The sequence below is a fragment of the Ahaetulla prasina genome, chromosome 1 (genome assembly GCF_028640845.1).
Source record: "Ahaetulla prasina isolate Xishuangbanna chromosome 1, ASM2864084v1, whole genome shotgun sequence".
NCBI lineage: Eukaryota > Metazoa > Chordata > Lepidosauria > Squamata > Colubridae > Ahaetulla > Ahaetulla prasina.
Window position 1 is genome coordinate 215,569,368 of NC_080539.1, and position 17,530 is coordinate 215,586,897.

Sequence of the window (17,530 nt, forward strand, 5' to 3'; positions counted from 1 at the left end):
TACATATGCAAAGGTCTTACTTCATCCAGACTAGCTATCTTTTCCCACTGGCAGCCATCTCAGAAAGTTGAGATGGCCCACTTTAAACATCCTATGGTTTGAAATGCAAATGATGTGAGAAATGAAGTAGGGAAAAGGAAGTCAAGGAATGTGCTAAAGATAGAAGCAGCACAATCCTGAAATTCTATAAGAAACCTTGGATGAAGCATTCAAGGATCTCCCCAAGGCTGCAATACCAAATTGTAATGCTAAGGTGGCAGAAAAGATGAGTATTAAACACATTCTGGAAAGCATACACGTTAACAGTTATATTGCAATACTGCAATCCATTTTAATTTAATTATATAAATGAAAAGAAATCCAATGAAGCTTAATGTGTGCTCAAGATACAATGTGAGAACATGTCAGACTGTTCTCATAATACATTTCACTGTTGTATAGAAAAGAGCTGGTATGCTAAAGGTACTGTTGTTAAAAATACACTCTGAATGTTAGTAATACCACATCTAATACCAGCTGCTTAATAAACTGCATAATCAATGCCTTTCCCATAAATTATCTTAAAAGTGCCTTTGAAAATTGAATTGTAGACATTTGTTGCTGTCTTCCTCTTGCTGTTTTTGGTAGAGAATTGGGCTGTACACAACTCCATAAATGATTTGGAAGGAATGCTTCAGAACCTATATGAACACCCTGCTATTCCTTAAAGCAATTTTACCATTTTTGGCCTTTGCACAAGCCTGAAAAAGTTGTGGCTGCTTTAAGAGTTCAATGTCAGTGAGCTGACTGCTCAAAACAGCAGCATTTATGTAGAAAAAACTTTTTAAAAGTTGGGTGCCTCAGTGAATATCAGAGAGGTGCTATGGGCACTTAATTATTGTTGAAGTGCTTCTTGTAAGTCTTTTCCAAGTGAACACAACCTTAATAATAATAATAAAAATTAGTTAATCACGCAGCCTTGCATGCCATCCTTATCTGAATCTGCCTGGTTCCTGTTTTCTCTGAAATTGGTCATGTAGAGCAGCCCTATCAGTCCTATATAACAAATTAACTTCTAAGAAATAATGAGTATATTTTTCTGAATGGTGTGATTTATTCATGTAACATCCAATTGTTTTTGAATGGTAGTTAGAACATAAAAACTAGGGTCATTTGCACTTCTCTAAATGCATTACACTGAAATATTTATTCTGCTTTTCTCTTCTTAAATCTGCCCTGTACCTTATGGAAATATTAAGTGCTAGCATTACTTTTTAGCTGTCTTGCTTACATTTACTTAAAACAGTTTTCCTTTGTCATTTTTCACTTTCTGGTTCTTGCTGTTCATTCAACTGTTTTGAGTACTAGAAACTTGAGTAAAGATAAGGATCATTTGCTTCACTTTGGATGCTGTATTGTTTAGGTGAGGCTGAGGGAGTGATTTTAACCACTATATTTACTTTTCTACCATGGATTGTGAAGTAGCAAAGATACACATTTTTACTATATGACAGGTTATTCCAAACTTGCTGGGGGGGAAAAAAGATTTTATGACAAAAGTTACTTGACATCTACAGGAGATCTTCCGTTTATGTAACATGGACAAGCTAAGTCTCAAAATCTTTTTATGGCTCCCCTCCTAACATTTACAGCATTTTTCTCTTTTCTGGGTTTTTTTTTTTTTGGCTTTGGTTTTTTTTTTGGTGTGTGTGTGTGTACTTTACAATCATATTTACAAGTCCATCACAGAACACAATACAACAATTTTCTCTTGTAGTTCCTACCGTAGTTCTCTAAACCCAGCTACTGTGATTTACATAAATGTGCATATTTAGGAAATGAAGAGTGTTTATGGTTACTAGATTGTATAGAGCTTCATTGATGGAGAGAGAGAGAGAGAAAATAAATGTCTTCCTAAAACTATTTTCTAAATTTTGTTATTCTCATACTACTCGGACTATTGGGTGTTAGAATATAAAATGTAAATGTTGAAGGGTTCTGAGTGATCCTCAGACCAACCCACTGTTCATTGCAAGAATCCACTAGTACAGCATCTCAGACAAACCCAACCTCTATTTAAATTTGCCCCATAAAGAAGTAATCACCAACTTCCATTATGGTATATTCCATTGCTGAACAACTATTACAGCTAAAACATTTCCCCCAACAACCTACCAAAATCTGCTTCCTTGTCATTTAAACCCATTCTGTATTGTTTTGCCTCATTTCCTGAATGTTTCTGCCCCGTGTTCTGTATGACAGTCCTTCACATGCGTAAAAATATGGAGTCTTGCTTTTTCTTGGCCGAACCTAATCAATGCCTCCCATCAGTCTTCATAAGCTTTTCTTTCTAGGCCTCTTATCCTTTGAGATTTTCTTATTGTGACATACTCCGGTTCCTTAAATGTTCTTCCTAATTCCAAAACTGGTGCAGTCTGGCTATCATAGGAATGCAAAAGTGTGGTGGCTCTTTTAGTCAATAAGAATTTTTTGGTAGTTTTAAAAATTTGGGGGAGATGATTAAAAAAATACTTCTTCTCTATGTATATTTGTAATATTAAATCATACCTATCAATGTAACGGATGTGCAGATTCCTGTTTACCATTTATACAAATTAACTTCATAGCAAAAAATAGTGATTATTTATGCCAATCCAATTTTGCTCAAATCAAAGTTTAAACATAAATGTTTAAAGTTACCAAACATTTATTAATTGTACTGAGAACACATACTTTTTAAAAATAGTATCTGTTCTTTATACAGACACATAATCTGTTTTTCTCTGTCTCCTAGGCTGCTGGAAAATACAGACAACAAGGCCGAAATTACGTCGTTGAAGATGGAGATATTATCTTCTTTAAGTTTAACACACCTCAGCAGCCGAAGAAAAAATAACTATTCAATCTGTTCATTATTCAGAATTAAATTCTATTACTTAAAAAAGCATATGAGTTTTTATTTAGATAGGGATATCGTGCGGGGGCGGGAAAGATGCGAAGTGTATTTCTGACAATAAAGAATCTCCCCATATCAAATCCCTGGTGTTTGTTTTGAATTAAATCATGACACCTCCAGTGAATGTACAAGTTCACTTAAATGTGAACAGCTCTGCATTTCAAGTGATTAAGACTACTCCAAATTGCAGGAGCTTTCCAGGAATCATATTACTCTCTTGATACTTCATTAATCTCCATCATATATGCCAAGCCTGACATGTTTGACAGTGAGGACAATGTGGCTTGCTCCTTTTTGAATCTACAGATAATGCATGTTTTACAGTACTCCAGATGTCTACACTCAATAAAACATTTGACAAAACCAGCCTCTATGTGTTTGGGGATGTCTGTATTGACTGAATGGGGTGTGCTGAATGCGATACGGCACCTGGTGGATGCTGATTACAGAAGTTTAAGACGTGTGTATGATACAGGAAGTGGCATTGTGGGGCAGCTACAATTGTATCTTAAGAGAAAGCCTTCTTTTGCAATCAGTTGATTAGGACAGCCTAGCAAAGTTAATGTATTTGGAGATTGTGGCTGCAGTTCACTAGAAATCTAGAAGAAATTATTTTTCTGTAGGAAATTGACTAAAAATCTGACAGAAATTAATTATGATTTAAGTGACCTTTGAGAGAAAGCAGACTGTGTTTTTGAATCCAGTTCTTGGAATACTTGAAGAAAATATTCTGAATGTGACTTTCCTTGAAAATTAAATTGTAGGGTTCTAACGCACTGTACTGTCCTCCGAGAATAAGGTTGCAGGTCATTGACAGGGACGCTGAAAATAATCTCAAGAAGAGCAAAGCCATGTTACTTCCACAAATTTGATATTTCCAACAAGATTCTACAGAGGAGCAGTTTTCGATGAATTGTGGGAGAACAAATTAATGAATAGGATTAATTAGACCCAGAATTGTGTGTTCTCTTTAGTCTCTTGATCAGTATTGTACAGGTAGTCCTCAACTTACGACCATAGTTGAGTCCAAAATTTATGCTAAGTGAAAAATTTTGTAAACTGAGTTTGCTCCATTTTATGACTTTTCTCCCATCACTTGTTAAGTGAATCACTGCAGTTCTTAAATTAGTAACGCAGTTGTTAAGTGAATCTGGTTTCCCCATTGACTTCGCTTGTCAGGTCGCAAAAGGAGATCACACGACTCCTGTTACTATCTTAAAAACTGCAGTGATTTGCTTAACTGTGACAAGAGAGGTCGTAAAAATGGGGCAAAACTCACTTAACGTGTCTCACTTAGCAACAGAAATCTTGGGCTCAACTGTGGTCGTAAATCAGGGACTACCTGCAGTGTACTTCTGAGGTAAATTCTGTTGCGGTCCTTGTTAAGACCCTTTAAACATACAGTATATCCCCATTGTGCCTCTTCCTTTTGAAAGAAAGCATCATCACTCTGCACAGTGCAGAGAACGAAAATGAAATATTCAGCTAACAGAAAGAAAACAGATGAGAAAAAGAAAAGAAAGAAGCTATGTTTATATTAATACCACTCGCTGCATTTCCTTGTCCTTCTTTATCCTTGCTTTCTACTTAACATCCTTGCTTTCATCATGTTTTTGTGTGGTTTCAATATATTACCTTAATAAGCATGACTTAAGTTCAGGGTTCACATTTAAATAGCTGCACATCTGCTTCTTTTACTGTACAACCTACAATTAGGAATCTGATGTCATTTCCCCAGTGTTGGCTATGGTCCCTGAACCTTTTCCTTTTCCAAAGTTGCTTCTGAGCTATACTTTTTTTTTAATGCACAGAAGGGGGAAAATTATTAAATATATCAGGAGTTAATACATACTAACTATATCATTAATTTTAATTCCTCCCCACTTCCGGGTTGAAGGAGGAATATGACCCTTGGCATTTCACTGAGAGGCTGAGGATATTCCTTTCCCAGGAAAAAAGTGCACCCATGTTCTAGATCACGGTTCTTCAAACTGCTCAATATCAAAACTGATCCATATATTAAAAAAAAACAAACCCAATGGTTAATGGGACTATCCAAGGCAGTATTCAAGTATATTTCTTTAATTCCCCCCCCCCTATAATAAAATGTTTGTGTGCTGATGAACAATCTGAAACTTCATGAAGGGGTTGATGAGCTGAAGAGTTTTCAGTCCCCTGGTCTAGATCAGAGTCCTTATAATATTACTGATCCTGGCATCTGTGTCAGTGTTAACAGTTGATGTTGGGAATGCTGTTTGGTCACTGTAGTGGAGAAAGATGTTTATAAGATGTGGTGCTTATTCAACACACACTCCTATAAAGCAGAGGATGTGTTTGTTTTTTTACTTTCCCCTGGACATTTAAGCTTTGCCACCATCACCACCACACTAAATATGGTTTCCAGTGATTGAAAAATGGTACCACGTTTAATAGAATTTGGTATGGACAGAAAAGTCACCACAATGGGAGCATTGTGCAGTTCTTTTATTTATTTATTATTTATTTATTTGTTCGCACTTTTATACCGCCCTATCTCCCTAGGGACTCAGGGCGGTTGACAGCCAAGTAAAACATATATATATACAGAATAAAACAACAATTTAAAAAACTTATTAAATAGGCCGAATATTTAAAATAGAAATATAAATAATAAAACCCCATTAAAACCAGATTTAAAATTTAAAAAATTCTAGTCCAGTCCTGCGCAAATAAATAGATGTGTCTTAAGCTCGCGGAGGAAGGTTCGAAGGTCAGGAAGTTGACGAAGTCCTGGGGGAAGCTCGTTCCAGAGGGTGGGGGCCCCCACAGAAAAGGCCCTTCCCCTGGGTGTCGCCAGTCGGCACTGCCTAGCCGACGGCACCCTGAGGAGTCCCTCTCTGAGAGCGCACGGGTCGGTGAGGGGCAGTCGGTGGCAGCAGACGGTCCCGTAAGTAGCCCGGCCCTATGCCATGGAGCGCTTTAAAGATAATTACCAGAACCTTGAAGCGCACCCGGAAGGCCACAGGCAGCCAGTGCAGTCTGCGCAGGAGAGGTGTTACATGGGAGCCACGAGGGGCTCCCTCTATTACCCGTGCAGCCGCATTCTGAACTACCTGGAGTCTCCGGGTGCTCCTCAAGGAGCAATGGTAGAGACCATTGCAGTAATCCAGACGAGATGTCACGAGAGCATGAGTGACCGTGCATAGGGCATCCCGGTCTAGAAAGGGACGCAACTGGCGAACCAGGCGAACCTGGTAAAAAGCTCTCCTGGAGACGGCCGTCAAATGGTCTTCGAAAGACAGCCGTCCATCCAGGAGAACGCCCAAGTTTCGCACCCTCTCCATCGGGGCCAATGACTCGCCCCCAACAGTCAGCCGTGGCTGCAGCTGACTGTACCGGGGTGCCGGCATCCACAGCCACTCCATCTTGGAGGGATTGAGTTTGAGCCTGTTTCTCCCCATCCAGACCCGTACAGCTTCCAAACACCGGGACAGCACTTCGATGGCTTCGTTGGGATGGCCTGGGGTGGAAAAGTACAGCTGCGTGTCGTCAGCGTACAGTTGGTACCTCACCCCAAAGCCATTGATGATCTCACCCAGCGGCTTCATATAGATGTTGAACAAGAGGGGCGAGAGAATCGACCCCTGAGGCACCCCACAAGTGAGGCGTCTCGGGGCCGACCTCTGCCCTCCCGTCAACACCGTCTGCGACCGATCAGAGAGATAGGAGGAGAACCACCGATAGACGGTGCCTCCCACCCTCAATCCCTCCAACCGGTGCAGCAAGATACCATGGTCGATGGTATCAAAAGCTGCTGAGAGGTCTAATAGGACCAAGGCAGAGGAATAACCCCTATCCCTGGCCCTACAGAGATCATCCACCAACGCGACCAAAGCCGTCTCAGTGCTGTATCCGGGCCGAAAGCCGGACTGGAACGGGTCTAGATAGATGGTTTCCTCCAGGTACTGGGGTAATTGACATGCCACCACACTCTCTACAACCTTCACTGCGAAGCGAAGGTTGGAGACCGGATGATAATTACCTAAAACAGCTGGGTCCAGGGAAGGCTTCTTGAGGAGAGGTCTCACCACCGCCTCTTTCAAGGCAGCCGGAAAGATCCCCTCCAACAAAGAAGCATTTGTAAACAAAGAAGCATTTACCTGCACTGTTGGGAAATACAGCCCTTGACGAACCCTAATGCTTTAGGCCAGCTGCTGGCTGGGGAATTCTGGGAGTTAAAGTCCGACTGGCTTAAAGTTGCCAAGGTTGGAGACCCCTGCTTTAGGCACCCATCATTCAGGGCAACAGAAGAGCCAATTGTTTGAGAAACATTTGGATGCGATCACTGGCACAACCAAATGTTTATTATTTTATTTATTTATTTATTTATTTTGTCATACAGTATATATAAGCATAAGCATGAAATAATTATACAGTATATAAGCATATATATGAGTATGAGTATGTAATGACTATATTAATTATATATAATGAAAGGAAACAATAGGACAGGAATGGTAGGCACGTTTGTGCTCTTATGCACGCCCCTTACAGACCTCTTAGGAATGGGGTGAGGTCAATGGTAAATAGTTTTTGGTTGAAGCTTTGGGGATTTTCGGAAGAGACCACAGAGTCAGGTAGTGGTATATGTTGACACCTTTAAGTAGCTTTCTGTTTTCTTTTGAAATGGGAATCCTCCAGTTTAATTTTTTCCTCTAGTACGTTCCTCCAATTTTTGTCTCTCTTGGATTGTGACTTTGGAAGCTAAGCTTATCTTATGAACGTCTTGTCCTACACATTCCATGTGAGACCATGACTTTCTAAGATATTGGAAAGCTCTTTTGTAGAACAGTAGTTCAGATTAGCGGTAATATGTTTGTTTTGAACCCAGGATTCTTATGTACATATTGCAGTGATGGCTAACCTTCCCAGAGGTAAGCCTGAGTGCCCAAAGCGTGTGTGTGAGTGTGAGAATGTGCGTGCACGTGCCCAAACCCCCAAAATGCAATGCACATGTGGCCCCGTGCATGCACCCCGCCCCCCTGCGCATGTGGCCCTCACACATGTGCACGCCACACCCGCATACATGGCAGAGACCCAAAGACCAGCTGGTCGGCGGGAGACATGCATGCATGGGGCGACGGCTCGCGTGCCCAGAGAGGGAGAGAGGGCTCTGCATGCCACCTCTGGCATGTGTGCCATAGGTTCGCCATTACGGACATATTGTGAAGAGTATGGCCTGGAGATTAATTATCAATTATGGGCTAAAGATCCAGAGCTCTGCCACTTTTATTGACAGAGAACAATACAGGGAGTGTTACAAAGTCTAAAGTATAGACTCTCAACTGGGTTGTTTCTTGCTCTAAAGTATGAAAAAGCCAGACAATGTATTCTTTTTAGGTACTGAATCTGGGCTTGAAGAGGGTTATGGGTGCTGATCTGTGTTGCCAGTTATATCAACAGCCATCTCCGAATAGCCAAGTCTTACATCTTTCACCAGGCTGTTCACTCAAAGCTTTCTATGTAGATAAAAAGCACACTGGCTTAGTTTTATAAAATAGCTGGTTTCCAGTGTAAGGTTCCAGATAGCTGAACAACAGTATACAGACACCGATAAGAACAGGGGTGGGTTCTACTTACCTTTACTACCGGTTCACAATGGGGCCACGCGCAGAAGCTTCCTGATGACATCAGGGTCGGTGAGCGGAGCCTCCCGCCAGTTTTACTACTGGTTCTATAGAACCGGTCCGAACCGGGGGCAACCCACCACTGAGTAAGAAATTAGAACATGATTTCTCTCACCCTAACTCACCTCATAGGGTGGTGGTTTTGGGGAGTGACAATGCCACAGAGAGTAACAATACTTTTGCTACAAGTGAAGTATCAACAAAGTAAAATCTGATTCTTGCAATGCTTGTGGTTGGCTTCTGTGGTCTTTTCAAAAAAACCTATCTTCTCAAAGAGGCACCGACACATGCAAATGGGTTTTGAGAGTTGAAAGAGTGGGCTGTTCTGCTGAATAGTTTTTGGATTATGACCTAAAAGTACATGGATGCAACCTAATGCTACAAATTCTTCTGGCAGCTTTTGGATTAAGTTCTGTGTTGATACGTGGAGCTTCTTTACCTAAGAAGCTGAAGGCTTCCCTGTTAAATGTCTCATTTTATATGAACTTGGAGGAATATTTATTCAGTAGAAGTTGGAGAAGCCACATTAATAGATTAGATGCTTATAGCTAATTATATTTCACTGACTATTCTCCCTTCTGTTTCAGGATGTCAAAGGCCATTCAGTTTTCTGCCATCCCATCTGTCACTCGGCCTCTCTCCCTGTGCCCACTCCTTTCTTTGCTTTGTCAGTTAAGCAGCGGAAGAATAATCACTGTCAAATGCAGCCCTAAAAATAAGCTATTGGGGAGCGCACTTACAAACACATAATATGAACTCTGAATATCTATAATCAACAAACATGGAAACAAATCATCAGAAAATGCAATGGTGACAGGTTTAATATTTCAAGTGCATTAAGAGAAAACTAATCCAGAGCTTTTGTTTAATCCAAAATGGAACCTGTGTGCTGTGATAAAATCGTTAGCAGTCTTGTGTCTATGAAAACCTCTTCTGTTTTAAAATCTAGAGGCTCGCCTGCCTGCACTATGACTTTAGAGCAACAATGCATTGATTTGGCGGTGTGTGACAGCTCTTAGCATACCGTTCTCTTGCTCAAGTTTAGGCATTAATCTTTGAGGCAGTAAATAGTTGTATCCTACTGCCTCCCCCCACTTCCCAGAATCAAAAGAAAAAAGAGCATCCATTTTTATAAATAAGGGTTAAAAAAAACCAGCTCCGTGAAAGTTTTGCTAGTGACACAATATTTGGAGTTAACATCATGGAGTATCTACATTTTGCTGCTTAAATGAGAAATAAAAAGGAGGCCTGGTGACTAAGAGTCCATCATTGCTGAAGTCTGAAGCGGCCACAGCACAAACTCGAGCAAGAAGCTCTATTCAAATTCTGATAATGGCGAATCAAAGGTCCATTTGAGAACATTTGCTGCGGCAAAATAGGCTGTAGAGACGGCGTTCAGTAAGTGTGCAGTTTGTTGAATTGTTTCAAGTTATGAGACGGTCATTTTCCCTCCCTGGCATATGATAGTGGGATCTTCACTGGCTTGTGAAGACGCCTTGAATGAGATTTTTGCAGCAACACCTCTGCGGACCATCTGTGGATAGCATTAGGGTATCCATGGCAATCATTTATAAGGTCATGTGGGAATTCTTCTTGTAAACACGTTGGATCAAATTTTAATTTGTGGTACTGTAGGCTTGTTGATATCCCTCCATCTGATTTCTTCCCTTACCCAATATACCTTGTAACTTGCAAGCCAAAACATAATTAGTGGTGTCCTGATTTATAAATGTCTCTTTTGTTGTATAAATCGCCTCCATCCACCAACTTGTTTCTTTAATGATGGAGGGTAGAGGAGAGATCACCTGGTGATATATTTTCCATATCCTGCTACTTGTTATTAGTTGTGAAGTCGTGTCTGACCCATCGTGACCCCATGGATGACGTTCCTCCAGGCCTTCCTATCCTCTACCATCCTCTGGAGTCCATTTAAGCTCAGGGGCGTGCGGAGGATTTTGGACAATATCTGCATGATAAAATTGCTCAGATACAGGATGGGCTGGACTCAGATCGGGTAGATTCAGGTGGGATGACGGAGGCGGTTCTTGATGATGTTATCTGGGATGAGTCTGAGTCTGTGGCTCCCGAGGACATGGACAGGATACTGGTGAGGCTGAATGCGACCACATATTTATTGGACCCGTGTCCCTCCTGGTTGGTACTGGCCACACAGGAGGTTACACGAGGCTGGCTGCAGGGAATTGTTAACGCTTCTTTGACGCAGGGTGTCTTCCCGTCCGCCTTGAAAGGGCGGTAGTGAGGCCCCTCCTCAAGAAGCCCTCCCTGGATCCAGCTATTTTATCGAACTATCGTCCTGTCTCCAAGTTTTGTTTTGTGGCGAAGGTTGTCGAGAGTGTGGGGGCGCAACAGCTTCCCCAATACCTGGATGAAACTGTCTATCTAGACCCGTTCCTGTCCGGCTTCCGACCTGGGTACAGCATGGAGACGGCTTTGGTCGCGTTGGTGGATGATCTCTGGAGGGCTCGGGATAGGGGTTGCTCCTCTGTCCTGATCCTATTAGACCTTTTGATACCATCGACCATGGTATCCTGCTGCGGCGGCTGGAGGGATTGGGAGTAGGGGGCACCGTTTTTCGGTGGTTCTCCTCCTATCTCTCTGACCGGACGCAGACAGTGTTGGCAGGGGGGCAGAGATCGACCGCAAGGCGCCTCATGTGTGGGGTGCCACAGGGGTCGGTTCTCTTGCCTCTCCTGTTCAACATCTATATGAAACTGCTGGGTGAGATCATCCGTGGTTTTGGAGTGCAATACCATCAGTACGCTGATGATACGCAGCTGTACATGTCCACCCCTGACCACCCCAACGAGGCCGTTGAAGTGATGTCCCAGTGTCTAGAAGCCGTGCGAGTCTGGATGGGGAGGAACGGGCTTCAACTCAATCCCTCCAAGACTGAGTGGCTGTGGATGCCGGCATCCCGGTACAGCCAGCTGGTTCCATCGCTGACTGTTGGAGCCAAGTCATTGGCCCCTATGGAGAGGGTTCGCAACTTGGGCGTTCTCCTGGATGCTCGGCTGTTGTTAGAAGAACACATGACGGCCGTCGCCAGGGGAGCTTTCTATCAGGTCCGCCTGATACGCCAGTTGCGCCCCTTCATAGACCAGGATTCCCTATGCACGGTCACTCATGCCCTCGTCACTTCCCACCTTGACTACTGTAATGTTCTCTACATGGGGCTCCCCTTGAAGGGCACCCAGAGGCTCCAACTGGTCCAGAATGTGGCTGCGCGGGTAATAGGGAGCTACTCGAAGCTTCCATATAACACCTCTCCTGCGCAAGCTGCACTGGTTGCCGGTGGTTTTCCGGGTGCAATTCAAGGTGTTGATTACCACCTTTAAAGCACTCCATGGCATAGGACTGGGTTACTTCGGGACCGCCTGCTGCCATCGATAGCCTCCCATCGACCTGATCGCTCCCACAGAGAGGGTCTCCTCAGGGTGCCGTCAGCCAAACAATGTCAACTGGCGACCCCCAGGGGGAGATTCTTCTCTGTGGGGGCACCTACCCTCTGGAATGATCTGCCTTTGGGGTTACGCTTACTCCCCGACCTCCGGACCTTCTGACGCGAGCTCAAGACCTTTTTGTTTTACCGCGCAGGTCTGGCCTAATGCGAGATGATTTTTAATTGAGGTTTTATTATTGTTTTATTACTAGTTTTAATGGGGTTAGCCAAATTGAATCAGATTTTTAAAATTGTTTTTAATTGTATTGATAAAATTGTTTTTATGTTGGCTGTAAACCGCCCTGAGTCCTTCGGGAGAAGGGCAGTATAGAAATCAAATAAATCTAATCTAATCTAATACCGACTGCTTCAGTGACTCCATCCAGCCACCTCGTTCTCTGTCGTCCCCTTCTTCTTTTGCCCTCAACCTTTCCCAGCATTAAGCTCTTCTCCGGTGAGATTCTGCTACTACTGTGTGCTTTAAAGTTGGAATAGCCAAAGGCCACTTTCTTTGGGAATCTTGCTAATTACCCACAGTATTTATCCCAGTGGTTTTTAAAAGTTCTATAATTTTTATATAGTTACTGTATGTACTTAAGATATATTCTTGTCCACATTTTATCTCTCTCTCTCTCTCTCTCTCTCTCCCTTCCTCTCTCTCTCTCTCTCTCTCCATGCTTAGGCTTGCCCTTTACCTCATTTGGCCAAGTAACTCCTTTAATGTTTACTGATTTCAATAAACAAACATCAAAGTTTATGTTTACTGGCTGTACCAGTTAGGTGTGCTTGCTCTGATCTGGAGAGAGGGACTGACTGGGAGTTGCTGACAGCAAACTAAATTATCCATGGTAATTTTGCAACATCTTTGAAGGATGGCAGAATTATTATGTCTTAAAAAGTCTGTATCAGACAAATTTTAAATGGCATAACTTGAAGGAATGTGTCCCTTTAACTTAGAAATTACACTGTACTAACCCACAAGGCCCAACTCTGCCTTCCCTCCATCTGAAACCTCTTGAGGGGAAATCACTCCAATGTTTGGAATTAGAACTTTTCCATGAGGGCAGTGAATGCTTTGAAAATGATTAGGGAGAAGTACTTTGTAAGCACAGCACATCTTTGCTAGTCATTAAAACATGCGAATCTGAAGAAACGCTGCAATAATAAGCAGTAAGTTCATTGAAGTTAATGCAACTCTTGGAGCCTGAAAAAGAGATAGGCTGCTTTAATGAATAACAGAAAGAGACTGTGTTTGTTCTTGTACAAACTCTGGAGAATTTCTCAAGGGTGTACAACCCTCTTATCAAAATGTGGATAATGTCCTGAACACCTTCTCCATGACATCTCCAGTAATACCTGTCTCAGTTGGTAACAGGTCTGACTGAGTGATAGTAAATTTAAAATGAAGCCAGGGAAAATTGTTATTGGGATCATTAGTCCTAGAAAACAGAGCTGATAGTTATATTCCCAAATGGGAGCATTCCCAAAAAGTACTGTATTTTTTGGAGTATAAGGCGTACTCCCCCCCCCACACACCAGGAGGGTGGAAATGTTGGTGCATCTTATACACTGAATACAGCCATTTTTGGTCTTCCAAAACCCTGCCCTGCGCATCCCATTTTCCCCCGAAACAGGCCCGTTTTTCGCAAAAACAGGTTGCACAGAGGGTTTGGGAGGCCTGCAGAGGGCTCCTGGGGGATGGGGAGGGCAAAAATTGTACACGTGGAGCAGGGGTGGGTTCTACTTACCTTTACTACCGGTTTGCATTGTGCATGCACAGATCGCTTTTGATGATGTTTGGGTGAGTGGGCGAAGCCTCCCACTGGTTTTAGTACTGGTTCTATAGAACCAGTCCGAACCAGGGGCAACCCACCACTGGCATGGAGGCCAAAAACTATTTTTTCCCCTTGTTTTCCTCTTTGAAATCTTGGTGCGTTTTATACTCCGGTGCATCTTATAGTCCGAAAAATATGGTATTATGTGAAGTGGTTCTGGATCTCTTTCTTGTTAGGCAACAACAGACCCTTATATATTTATATATATATATTCATTTAGAGGAGCAAAATGAACTTTAAATGCTGGTACATTAGCTTGTCCCCTTCATGGATTACTGCCTTGTCGTGGCGAAGGGGCTTGCGTAGCTCAATGAAGCTATGAGCTATGCCATGCAGGGCCACCCAAGACGGACAGGGCATAGCAGAGAGTTCTGACAAAACGTGATCCACTGGAGAAGGAAATGGCAACCCACTCCAGTATCTTTGCCATGAAAACCCCATGGGCAGCACAAAAAGGAAAAAAGATATGACGCTGGAAGATGAGCCCCTCAGGTCGGAAGGTGTCCAATATGCTACTGGGGAAGAGCGGAGGGCTAGTACTAGTAGCGCCAGAAAGAATGAAGCGACTGAGTCAAAGCTGAAAGGACGCTCAGCTGTGGATGTGTCTGGTGGTGAAAGGAAAGTCCGATGCTGTAAAGATTTTTTCTCCATAGGAACCTGGAATGTAAGATCCATGAATCAAGGTAAGCTAGACGTGGTCAAACAAGAGATGACAAGACTGAACATCGACATCTTAGGAATCAGCGAACTAAAATGGATAGGATTGGGTGAATTTAATTCAGATGACCATCAGGTATACTACTGCGGGCAAGAATCCCTCAGAAGAAATGGAGTAGACTCACTGGAGAAGAGCCTAATGCTGGGAAAGATTGAGGGCAAAAGAAGAAGGGGACGACAGAGAATGAAGTGGCTGGATGGAGTCACTGAAGCAGTCGACAGTAGAGGATAGGAAGGCCTGGAGGAACATTGTCCATGGGGTCGCGATGGGTCATACACGACTTCGCAACTAACAACAACATTAGCTTGTAATCTCCCTTCTTTGACGATTGGCCCATTTCCCCCCCCCCCTCTAGGGCTCTTTAAGACAAGTGAGCCAAGGAGAAAGAGAATCAAATGAGACCAAATCTGGAAGTCTGTATTATTCATTGCTAAAGTAATCTGCCTGATAATGTTTCAGTGTTCTATATTTTATAGCTTTTGTTGTACTAGTTATAATGATACTATATTAATGCAAACAGCATCTTACGGTAATAATTGCAGAATGTAATATTAGGAGGTTGGATACTGATGGTAAAAATTCATGGATGACAGTTGTTACAATGGTTTTTCCAAGGTCCTCTCTATTACGCCCTACACCTGCAAGGATCTAAAGCAAAACTCTTTAATGTTTGTCAAATAAAAGATTTCTCAGCACTTAGCTAGGGTTAAAATGAAAATAATTCAAGATTCCCGGGAAAGGGGAGGTTTAAAAATGCCCAATTTTAAATTATACTATGAAGCAGCTGTTCTCTCTGCAATAAGTGATTGGTTTAATTTAACGGAGGAAAGAATTTTGAATATAGAAGGTTATGACTTGCTATATGGATGGCATGCATATTTAATTTATGACAAAAAGGTGGATAAGGCCTTTAAAAATCATGTGTTAAGAACTGCTCTTCTGCGTGTTTGGAAAAAATACTCTTACAAACTAAATTATAAGGTTCCTATATGGGCAAGTCCTAGACATACAATAGAGAATATAAATATAGAACAGAATCAGGAAATGATTACATATAAAGATCTTTTGTATACTGAAAGAGGTAATTTGCAATTAAAATCTCTGCACGTACTAAAAGAAGAAGGGAAAAATTATACTTGGTTTCAATATGAGCAACTACGTGCTAGATGGAAGGAAGATCAGAAAATTGGTATAGAGCAGAACAAGGGAAATTTGGTAAAGCAAATTAGAAATCAGTCTCAGGAGCATATAAAGAGATTGTATAATGTGTTACTTGAAATAGATTCTGACAGGGACTTGGTAAAGGACTGTATGATAAAGTGGGCACAAAATTTTCAGGAGCCAATATTATTGGAAACTTGGGAAAAATTTGGGTTAGAAATGTTAAATTCACGCAGGCACAGAATTTGAGGGAAAATTTTTATAAAATGTTTTATAGATGGCATTTAGGCCCTAAGAAATTATCGTTTATGTATCCAGATATGCAAGCAAAATGTTGGAGATGTAATTGTGATGATGCTACATATTTTCATATTTGGTGGACTTGTAAGTATATAAAGGCCTTTTGGATAAAATTTTGGTGGATTTTACAAAATGTTTTGAAAAAGAAGATAAAGTTCCTGCTGCAATTTTTCCTGTTGGGAATTATTATGGATTGTACAGTAATTGAGACTAAATTGATTTTAAATCTAATAACAGCAGCAAGATTACTAATAGGACAGTACTGGAAGAAAAAAGAAGTACCTACAATAGAAGAATGGATATTGAAAGTTGCCAATTTGGCTGAGATGGCGAAAATATCAGGCTTTTTGAAAGACAATATGCAAGAAAGATACTTAAAGGAATGGAAAAAGTGGATTGACTATATTCAAAGTAGATATCAGACTAAGAGTTATCAGGCTGCTTTTGAATGATTATGATGTATTATTCTTGATTGTTTTTGGGGGAAGTTAGGAATTGATGATTGTAGGGGTATAATTAAGTTGGGACGAAATTTTTTTAGCATATGTTTGTTTTATTTTTAACTATACCTTGTGCTCGTTCCGGGAAGTCGGGGGGGGAGGGGGGTTGTGAAGGGAGGGGGGAGGGGAGGGGGGGGGAAAGGGGAAAAATTTTTTTCTGTAAAACTTTTTGAATTAAAAAAAAAAAGATTTCTCAGCACTTGCCTACACCTGGGTGTACGTGTCTTTAGATATTAAATGACAATCAGAACAACAATCATAACAATACTGTGTTTGATTCAGCTCACAATAATAAGCAAACTGAGCCACAGTGGTGCAGTGGTTAGAATGCAGGCTAATTCTGCCCAGAGTGTGGAGTTCGTTCCTGATGGGGCTGAAGGTTTACTCAGCCTTCCATTCTTCTGAGGTCGGTAAAATGAGGACCCTGATTATTGGGGGCAATATGCTGACATTTATAAACTGCTTAGAGCAGTGGTTCTCAATCTGTGGAATTTTAGTCTTAGAAATGGCCCTGGATTCTTTTTTTAAAAATGGACAATTTCGGGAGCACAGAAAGAACATTTCTAATGTCAGTTGTAGGTACGTGTGGGAGGGAAGTGAAAAAAATTTCAATCACACAAAACACAAAAACACAAAAAAGGCACAAGGTGACATGATTCCAGCAGGTTCAAGGTGTGATGAAGGCAATCTTCCTTCCTTCCTTCCTTCCTTCCTTCCTTCCTTCCTTCCTTCCTTCCTTCCTTCCTTCCTTCCTTCCTTCCGTCCTTCCTTCCTTCCTTCCTTCCTTCCCTCCTTCCTTCCTCCCTCCCTCCCTCCCTCCCTTCTAATTCCCCCATCCCCCTCCTACTCACTCACTCTCTGCCTCCTCTCCACATCCTAACTTTCATTGTCACCCTCAACTTGTCCCCACCTGAATCTTAACTCTCTCACTCTCATCTTTATTCTTACATTAAAC

General features: G+C 41.9%; 1 protein-coding gene across 2 annotated transcripts in view; it reads left to right on the plus strand.

Annotated features, from left to right (window-relative positions):
- Nucleotides 1-2,924, plus strand: part of OLA1 (Obg like ATPase 1) — a 95,015-nt gene extending 92,091 nt beyond the window's left edge. For both annotated transcript variants that reach the window (XM_058190383.1, XM_058190392.1), the window contains exon 11: nucleotides 2,774-2,924. In XM_058190383.1, coding sequence (XP_058046366.1) covers nucleotides 2,774-2,875 — 102 coding nt within the window. In that variant the 3' untranslated portion in view covers nucleotides 2,876-2,924. The remainder of the gene's footprint in view (nucleotides 1-2,773) is intronic.
- Nucleotides 2,925-17,530: the final 14,606 nt, after the last annotated feature.